Source organism: Lethenteron reissneri, chromosome 51, assembly GCF_015708825.2.
Source record: "Lethenteron reissneri isolate LAM-NWPU_2019-01 chromosome 51, ASM1570882v1, whole genome shotgun sequence".
NCBI classification, from domain to species: domain Eukaryota; kingdom Metazoa; phylum Chordata; class Hyperoartia; order Petromyzontiformes; family Petromyzontidae; genus Lethenteron; species Lethenteron reissneri.
In genome coordinates this window covers 8,002,117-8,012,594 of record NC_083829.1, presented here as the reverse complement: position 1 = coordinate 8,012,594, position 10,478 = coordinate 8,002,117, and the positions used below count along the sequence as shown (strand labels likewise).

Sequence of the window (10,478 nt, the reverse complement as noted above, 5' to 3'; positions counted from 1 at the left end):
CAAAACGCAGTTTTAAAGAAATTAGTTTTCAATCTGGATGATTGAAAAGTGCATAGCTTCAGTGGTTTCCTAATATCAGAAGGAAGAGCGTTCCAGAAGGCCGCAGAGGCGCCTCTGAAAGCGTGCGATGCAGTGACCGTCTTTGTTCAATGGCTAGCGAAAATCCGCTGATGGTGGTTGTCATGGTGATGATGATAAGATGATGGTGATCATCAAGATCATGGCGGATCATGGTGATAATGATCACAACGGCCGCTCATTACAGAACCACGAGCACACACTCTATGAATTATAAATTAATTGTATTTAAATAATTCTTCTCCACATTGCACGCGGTCAAAATTCACTTCCCCTCCCCCCACACCGACACCTGCCCGGGTATCGAACCCTCATCCCAATGTAAAGTGCAAACCTCGCGCTCCCAAAACAACGAACGAGACTCTACGCGACTCCAGCAAGACGGCCGGTCACAAAGTCCCGAGAACAGTTCGACGCCGCTCTGGACACGACTCAAAGGGTGCAGCCCGGCAAATTTGCTGCTCGGCCCGCTGCTGGCGGGAAGCTCTTCCACTCGAGGGAGCTCTCGATCCCTTCTAGACGGTACTTGGCCTACTCTTTTGCACGCCGAGCCAGACGTCTCCGAAGAGGTGGGAGTAGCCACACTTGACCCCACCACACGCAAACCCAATCCAACTGGCTTGAGGCTACCACATTTTTGGAGGCTCTACGGCAGGAGTGAGGACCGTCCGGCCCGCGGGCCGTATGAGGCCCGCGAAATCAGTTGGTGTGGCCCTGCCAAGGCAACCGCAGGCGGGGCTCGAAATTCAACAAATCTAGGAGCAAACCTGGAAAAGCAGTTGCGAGTAGCAGCAACATCATCAATACCAGCTAACATCACACGCCTCGCCAAAGAGAAGCAGTTCCAGCCATCGCATTCGGGGTTAGTTAATTAAATGTTTGAGCAAATATAACGGGCTAATTTTTAAGTTGATAATTTTGTATGGCCCGCGAATGATGTTACAAATATCCAAATGGCCCTTGGCAGAAAAAAGGTTCCCCACCCCTGGTTTAGGATGACACATGCAACACTGTCAGCTCCTCCCTCTCTTTTACACGTAGCAGGCTTTCGCGACCAATAGTATTCATAATATAAGTTTTTGGGTCAGATCGCGTTATTTATAAATGTGTCATAACCCTCCACAACCCGACACGGCCAAACAGTAAAAAATGTGTCACGTTTTTCAAAGGACAAAATAATTCACTTTTTTAGCCCACCGGTGTGTTGAAGAGAGAATCAACAGCATTTTAAAATTTGAGTAAAATGCTGTTGATTCTCTCTTTCTTCTCTCTTGTCAGCCCCACTCACGTTTCACAGACATCCCCACTCATTCACGAGCCCTGCACCTCACCCAGGAAGCTCCACCTCCTAGTCGGGTAGCTCCACCCCCTACCCAGGTAGCTCCACCCCCTATCCAGGTAGCTCCACCCCCTACCCAGGTAGCTCCACCTACTACTTGGGTAGCCCATCCCCTAGTCGGGTAGCTCCACCCCCCACCCAGGTAGCTCCGCCTACTACTTGGGTAGCTCCACCCCCTACCCAGGTAGCTCCGCCTACTACTTGGGTAGCTCCACCCTACTACTTGGGTAGCTCCACCCCCTACCCAGGTAGCTCCACCTACTACTTGGGTAGCCCATCCCCTAGTCGGGTAGCTCCACCCCCTACCCAGGTAGCTCCGCCTACTACTTGGGTAGCTCCATCCTTTGCACCCATCACGAGTTGAGCAACAGCAGCAGGTTGTGTCGGCTTGCTACATTGTGGGCAGCAGAAGTCAGTCCAGCAAACACGCGCTGTTGTACCGTTGTGCTACCAAGCTGCTACGTCTATGCTCCCCGCCTTCGCCAACCCGCACTGGCGAGCACGGTGAAGTTATGGTCAAGTAACCCCCCAACGCAACCGGCGCAGTGTGCGGGGGAGAACCTTCACGGAGCAGTGGATTGACGCAAACATTCTCAGAACCTTCCGCAAGCCCCTGCTGACCGCCACACAAGCACACGCGTGACACACTGTGCACACAAAATTGGGGACCTGTCCCCTCAACTCTTTAAAATAGTGACTCCATCCCAGCATACGGCTGTAACAGTCGGACCTCAGCAGCTAAGCAGTTTTAAGCCTGGTTAGTACTTGGTAGGGGTAGACATGCCACGAAAGGCGAGTGCTGCAGGCTTGAACTGCAAGGTGCGGCCAGAACATACCAGAATATATTATTGAATCCATCTGTGTGGATAATTCAGTGTTTCCCCCCCGTACACGATGGGGTTTTCTCCGGGTTATCCTGGTTTAACGCCAAATGACATTCGCCAAAATAATTCGCCAAAATAATTGGCCAAACATCCCGATGTGGCACAACACTCCTGAAAAACAGTCTGGCGACTCAGTGAGGCTCTTCTGGGTAGAGGGCATCATTATTTATGGCCATAGCCTTCGCCCTAGCCTAGGCCTAGGGTAGGCCTTGCCCAGGCCACCCACTCGGTGATGACCAAGTGAAGTGATGCTAACCCCTGCAGCATTCACATTCCAGGACCCACAGGTGCTGCTTCGCTACAATGTCAGTCACATTCTAGGGCCCATGAATTCGCCAAGACAAACACGGGTTGCACACACAAGGGGAACCCCGCTACTGACCAACAGCAACACAAATGAACAAGCACTAATAAATAAAATAAATACAAGATAAACGCACGCAGTCATACACACACAGACACACGGTCACACAGCAAGGGCTGTGGCCGAGCCAATATCACAGCCACGCTCTGGAATTTCGCGCTTCTCCTCCGCGAGCGGTGGACACACGGGTGAACTGAAAAGAACGACTCCACAGTCTTGAGGTCGCCAACCGTCCATCAATCCATCTGTGCGTCCTCACAGCTCCGATCGGCCATCGGGGGCAGCAGCAGCGGAGGAGGAGGAGGAGGGGGGAACCTCATCATGGCCTGGGCCCCAGGACTGGGGCTTCAGACCGGGCCACGCGGAGTCAGGGTGGGCGGGTCGCACGGGGTCACGCTGACCCGGCCACGCGGGGTCGAGCAGGCGGGACTGGCGCTGAGCGTCCGGGTCGACGTTCACCCAGAGTCGTGCGGTCCAGCGGGCGCCGCGCACGACTGCGCAGTCGCCCTGCAGAGAGTAGTCGTCCAGCTCGCCCACCCAGCCTACACAGACAAAGACAAAGTTACCCGGTTATCGCCTTTAACAGGACTGCATGGCGTCATCTGGTCCAACACCATGTGAGACTGGGCTCTAAGAAAAGCTGTCTCGGGTGTGGACCAATCAATTTCAAGGACAGTGCATACATTATCAGAGTTGTGTTTTTTGTTTGCATTCCGACCGCAGGTATTGTGGTTAATGCAAACATGACTCTATACTCTTTGGTTTTTTCGATAAAGTCACGTAGGTAAAAAAAATGAAAATTTTATTTAATTAAATCACGACGTTTCGGAGGCAACACAAGCTTCCGTCTTCAGGTGGCACCGTCACAGCAAAATTACTGTATCAAGTAAAGAACAAACATGACTCCTTGTAAAAAAGGTGTCAGTTTTCGTTGCCAGATAAAAGGGTAAAAAAAACAATTATCATATTTTCCTACTGGCAAAGGAGGTTCCAATGATGAGCAGGTGCCGTCAGAGATTACCTGCTGAGGCCGGTCTGCCGCACGAGGGGGTGATGTCTAGCCAGCACCACGCCCGGCCAGCGCTGATCAATTACAACTCGCATTCGGTGCTCATTTAAGGCTGAGTAAACCCATGATCTACGCAGCAGTGGATAGAGCACGGCTGATTGTGGTGTGCGACCGTCCCGGACCCACCACGGCCGTCCGACAGGTGGTTGTACCACAGCAGAGCGCTGCCGGCGTGTGGGGTGACGCGCAGGTTGGCGCGGGAGCAGTGGGCGCGCATGTCACTCATGTCCACGTCGCCTCGCACCAGGTCCTGCGCCCACACGCACACACACACACACAAAGACAAAGATCGCCCGTATAGCTTCAATGGACTGTTGGGGAAAGTGCTGTTCGGGGAGCATCTATGAAGGCCGGCACGGCACACGAGGGCGTGTGTGGCCAGCAAGCACGCCCAGCCGCCTTTGGCTCCCTTGTGGCGATGTTTACACAGCGTACCATGTATTCATTTAAGGCCGAGTCGACCTAGGGGAAGCCCAGGACTGGTTCGGATACACCCCACCGTTATTGGCTGTGAGCGGGAATCGAACTTGGATCGGCAGGTTCGTAAGGCAATGCGTTAACCACTGCACCACCGCTGCACATTCCACAAACACGCATAGACGCATGCACGTGCACACGAGTGTAATCATACTTGGACTCAAGGCTTCATTTCTTATCGTGTGAATATTTTTGGAGCACGATGGGAAAGTCAACTTAGCCACGGCCAGAAATAGCACAGCACACACAGACACACACCTCGCTCAACCATTCATAAATACTCAGACGCACTGCTCACTCACGCATATATCACCACTCACACACACTACTCACTCACGCATACATCACCACTCACACACCTCACTCACCACTCACACACACTTCGCTCACCATTCATACATACTCAGCACTCAGACACACTACTCACTCACACATACCTCACCACTCACACACACCTCACTGACCACTCGTACACAATACTCACACACACAACTCACCACTCGCACACATTACTCACACATACCCCTCCCCACTCACCCACCACCCACACACCTCACTCACTGTCCACTCACACCCCACTTCTATTCCCCTCCCTTCGCTCACCGAGGAATCGAAGGTCCGGTTGTCCGCGGCAGGAAACGCCGTCTCTCCGCCCTCCTCCACGTCATTTAGAAACACCAACACCGTCACATAGCTACACACACACAGGTGACACCAACACCGTCACACAGCCACACACACACAGGTGACAGCAGCACCGTGACATAGCCACACACACAGGTGACACCAGTATCGTGACATAGCTACATACACAGGTGACCCCAACACCGTCACGGTGCGTACCACCCCCCATGTACCGGCATGGCGTTTCCGCCGTGTGGTGGTGCTGCGCCAGCATGCGCGTGTGGGCACACACGGTGCGCGCGTCCGTGGCTCCGCTGTCGCGGTGGGCGCGCTCGTGCCCGCCTTCCGCCAGCACGTGCACCTGCACGGGCTCGCCCGCCTCCACCAGCGCCCGTGGCAACCCCGTCAGGTGTACCACCCTGCGGCGGCAGCAACAGCAGCAGCAGCAATATCACCGGAATCAGCGCTGTCAGCATCAGCAGCATTGCAACAGCGCCAACACTTCACCTTGTCACCATGCCCACGAGTACCGCAATCACCACGAGCAACACCGCCACCGCTGGGCTAGCACCACCAGCATCAAAACCACCATCAATATCGCCACGAGCACCACCATCGACACCACCATCACCACCCACACCGCCCTCTCATCCACTGGGTATGCCCGCACCCCGCCCGCCGTACCTGTCACTGAGCGAGCGCAGCACCTGCGGGGCGCCGGCTCTCTGGTTGAGCCACGCGTTCCACGCGTTGGTGCGGTGCGCGTCGGCGGCAGTGTCGTCGCCCGTGGCAGCGTCGTGGCTTCCCGCCGGTGGGGCCCGCACCTCGTGCAGCCCGGCGCGCCGAGCCAGCTCCTCCAGCTCCCGGCACTCGGCAAGGGAGAGCATGGCCGACACTTCTACACACGCGGGCACACGCACGGGTACACGCATGGGCACACGCCGGGTACACGAACACAGCGGCGGCAGCAGCAACTGCAGCCGCCACGCGCCACTGACACCCCTTTTCCACTGGCACATCCGAACCGAGCCAGCGTGCGTCCCCCTCGTGGTGCGGATCGTTTTCCACTGACCATTTGGCAAGCCGAGCTGGCCTCCAAACTGCGCTACGCCGCCCTAACAAAACGACGTCGGAATCAACTCGGGGCCAAGCGGGGCCGTGGACAGGGCTTGGTAAAGGGACAGAATGCATCATGGTAGCCGGGGTGCCTCGCACTCACCAAACAGCAGAGGCTTGAGGCTCAGCGTGGTCACATGACTCAGCACCCCGGGCACGAGGTGACTTGCGCGCACGTGACCTACCTGTGGGGTAAGGGGGGAGGGGAGTGGGGTTATTTTGAAGCACCTATTTCATTCTCACACTTCACCTCTCAAATCGCCTCCCGTTTACGATGCCGCCGTCTTTTCAAATACCTCGTCCTTACATCTTTCCGTGGCCTTGACGCACCTCATCTCGCCTCTTTTTATGTCCCCCCTCATCGTCTTGGTTTCCAATCTTCTCTCGGTCCCTCCTCCTCCCAGTACCCAATCCCATTTCCGCTCCTTCTCTCTCCTTGCACCCCTCTGCTGGAATCAACTCCCCCTGTATATTGAGCAGCACAGTCCATAGACTCAGCAAAGTCCATAGACTCAGCACTGCACCATAGACTCAGCACTGCACCATAGACTCAGCACTGCCTATAGACTCAGCACTGCACCATAGACTCAGCACAGCCTATAGACTCAACACTGCTCATAGACTCAACACTGCACCATAGACTCAGCACTGCACCATAGACTCAGCACTGCACCGTAGACTCAGCACTGCACCGTAGACTCAACACTGCCCATAGACTCAACACTGCACCATAGACTCAACACTGCTCATAGACTCAACACTGCACCGTAGACTCAACACTGCACCATAGACTCAGCACTGCCTATATACTCAGCACAGTCCATAGACTCAACACTGCTCATAGACTCAGCACTGCTCATAGACTCAACACTGCTCATAGACTCAACACTGCTCATAGACTCAGCACAGTCCATAGACTCAACACTGCCCATAGACTCAACACTGCTCATAGACTCAACACTGCACCGTAGACTCAGCACTGCACCGTAGACTCAGCACTGCATCGTAGACTCAGCACTGCATCGTAGACTCAGCACTGCACCATAGACTCAGCACTGCACCATAGACTCAGCACTGCACAATAGATTCAGCACTGCCCATAGACTCAGCACTGCACCATAGACTCAGCACTGTACCGTAGACTCAGCACTGCACCATAGACTCAACACTGCCCATAGACTCAGCACTGCACCATAGACTCAGCACTGCCCATAGACTCAGCACTGCACCATAGACTCAACACTGCCCATAGACTCAGCACTGCACCATAGACTCAGCACTGCACCATAGACTCAGCACTGCATCGTCGACTCAACACTGCCCATACACTCAACACTGCACTATAGACTCAACACTGCCCATAGACTTAACACTGCCCATAGACTCAGCACAGTCCATAGACTCAACACTGCCCATAGAGTCAACAATGCCCATAGACTCAACACTGCCCATAGACTCAACACTGCCCATAGACTCAGCACTGCACCATAGACTCAACACCACCCATACTCAGCACTGCACCATAGACTCAACACCACCCATAGACTCAGCACTGCACCATAGACTCAACACTGCCCATAGACTCAACACTGCACCATAGACTCAACACTGCCCATAGACTCAGCACAGTCCATACACTCAACACTGCCCATAGACTCAACACCACCCATACTCAGCACTGCACCATGGACTCAACACCACCCATAGACTCAGCACTGCACCATAGACTCAACACCACCCATACTCAGCACTTCACCATAGACTCAACACTGCCTATAGACTCAACACTGCCCATAGACTCAGCACTGCCCCATAGACTCAGCACTGCCCCATAGACTCAACACCACCCATACTCAGCACTTCACCATAGACTCAACACCACCCATAGACTCAGCACTGCACCATAGACTCAACACCACCCAACAATGCCCATAGACTCAGCCCCCTCACCTCCTTAACCTCCCTTCAGTCCCCCCCTTAAAGCCTCACCACCTCTTCTCCACTGCCCATTCCCTTCCTCTTCCCTCCCCTATCGCCCTTTCGTATGACCCCCCCCCCACCCCCCGGGCGTGCTCTCTGTTACGGTCATCCCCAATTCATCGGCCCTGGCGTGGCCACCTTGACACCCAACTCGCCGTCACCGCCGTTCAACTCCGTAAAGCGCCTTAAGCTAAGGCGGTGCGCTCCGGAGAAACCTAAAATAAGATCGGATTCCATGGCTACCAACCCATACGGGTTAACCCTCTTGTACAGGGAAGCTGAGTTCAGGTCCTTATGTGTGTGTCTATTTGTTTGTGTTTCTGCCTTGTGATGGAACCTTGTAGGGTGAACGTTGAGATTTGTGAGGGGAACGGGGTGACCAACAAGGTCTGATTTGGTCTGTAACAAGGTAGGCAGCACTGGTAAGGGGTTGCCAGGTATTATTATAGATAGAGACCCATAGAGATCCATAGAGACCCACAGAGATACATAAAGACCCACATATATTGCGTACCTGTCAACCCATATGGTTTACCCCGTATTCTTGTAGAGGGAAATTGAGTTTTCAGATCCATACGACGTACAGCCGATTCAATACGGGCACAATAAAATGTGTTTGTGTTTCTGCCTTGTGATGGAACCTTGTAGGATGAACGTTGAGATTTGTGAGGGGCACTGGGTGACCAACAAGGTCTGATTTGGTCTGTAATAAGGTAGGCAGCACTGATAAGGGGTTACCAGGTATTATTATAGATAGAGACCCATAGAGACCCACAGAGATACATAGAGACCCACATATATTGCGTACCTGTCAACCCATACGGTTTACCCCGTATTCTTGTAGAGGGAAATTGAGTTTTCAGCTCCATACAGCGCACAGCCGATTCAAATGACCAACATAAAATGTGTTTGTCTATGTGTTTGTGTTTCTGCCTTGTGATGGATAAGGGACACGGGGTGACCAACACGCCCTGAATATGTCTGTAATAAGCTGGGCAGCACTGAGAAGGCATTGAGATCTTATGGAGATGTGGGCGTAGTGGGGGGTGGGGTGGTGGCGAGGGGGTCCCCACCTTAATCCCCTCCATGCGCGGCAGCTGGAAGGGGGGCAACCGGGACCCCCTTTGCTCATCCCCTTGGTGTCCCCCGGGTCCCGTGGTGGGGGGCGGCGGTGCGGACCCCTCTGCGTGGGGTTCGGGGGGGTCCCCGCGCGGCCCCCCGCTGTAGTGCACGTACATGAGCAGCACGATGATGTTGAGGATGTAGACGTGAGCGAACACCATCACCGCCACGAAGTAGGCGCGCGAGCACACGCCGCCGTCGGCGCGTCCCATCGCAGCTGATGGGGGTGGTGGTGGTGGTGACGGTGATGGTGGTGATATTGGTGGTGGTGGTGAGGTGACGGTGGTGGTGATGGGGATAGTGATGATAGTGGTGGTGATGAGGTGACGGTGGTGGTGGTGGTGATATTGGTGATAGTGATATTGATCGTGGTGATATTGGTGGTGGTGATGGTGCTGATATTGATCGTGGTGATATTGGTGGTGGTGAGGTGACGGTGGTGGTAGTGATATTGATCGTGGTGATATTGGTGGTGGTGGAGATGATATTGATCGTGGTGATATTGGTGGTGGCGATAGTGGTGGTGATGGTGATAGTGGTGGTGATAGTGATAGTGGTGGTGATAATGATGGTGATGATGGTGGCGATATTGATTGTGGTGATATTGGTGGTGGCGATAGTGGTGGTGATGGTGGTGGTGGTGATGGGTTGGTCTCCTTTTTTCGTGTGGCTTGGTTGATGGTGGTGATGGTTGTTGTTGGTGGTAACCGGAGCGACGACGATGATGGTGGTGATGTTCGTAATCCTTGCGGTGATGGCGCGGATATTACAGAAGGTGGTGGTGGTGACGGTGGTGATGATGATGGTGGTTGATGTTCGTAATCCTTGCGGTGATGGGGGGGCGGGTTGATGGTGGCGATGCAAGCGATGGTTGCGTCCGTGTCCACGTGATCACGTCAGCAATTAAAACCCCGTCACGTTGCTGCCGATGGCGACGTTGTTGATGATGTTGTTGATGTTGTTGTTGTGTTGATGTTGTCGATGTTGTTGTTGATGTTTCCCGAACCGCGATGAGGCCTCGCCCGCAACCCGCCCGCGACGACGGAGGCTGCGCGCTAATTGGTCACGTGACGCCAATTAACTCGGCCCGGATCACCATGCGACGGCCTCACCACCCAAACAACAACAAACAAACAACAACAACGACGACGTGTCGCGGCTTTTAGCCTCCTTCCCCCCACAATGAACGCACAGAAACGTCGCGAATTGCTCGATGTCGCCCGCGATTTGCCGCCGTTCGCCGGCTGCAGCCCTGAGGCCCCTCAGCTGATATCGCCGCCGGTGACGTCACGCAGACAGAGGCAACTCCACCTGGTGGGGGGGGGGGGTGGACCTAAACCGTGGAGCGAGACCGCGCGACACGAGTCGGTGTTTTTCAAAGCGTGTGGGCCACGTCTTGAAGAGGCAGAAGCGCAGCCCCTGCAA

At 54.3% G+C, this 10,478-nt stretch overlaps 1 protein-coding gene across 1 annotated transcript; it reads right to left on the bottom strand.

The window, feature by feature from the left end:
• Positions 1–1,580: 1,580 nt before the first annotated feature.
• P4HTM (prolyl 4-hydroxylase, transmembrane) lies at positions 1,581–10,309 on the bottom strand. The gene is made up of 7 exons (XM_061572765.1): positions 9,005–10,309; positions 6,055–6,136; positions 5,520–5,733; positions 5,069–5,254; positions 4,815–4,905; positions 3,861–3,984; positions 1,581–3,207 (listed from the first exon to the last, which is right to left on the bottom strand). Exons 1-7 carry the CDS (start codon positions 9,263–9,265, stop codon positions 2,921–2,923), a joined length of 1,245 nt encoding a protein of 414 aa, XP_061428749.1. The 5' UTR covers positions 9,266–10,309; the 3' UTR covers positions 1,581–2,920.
• Positions 10,310–10,478: the final 169 nt, after the last annotated feature.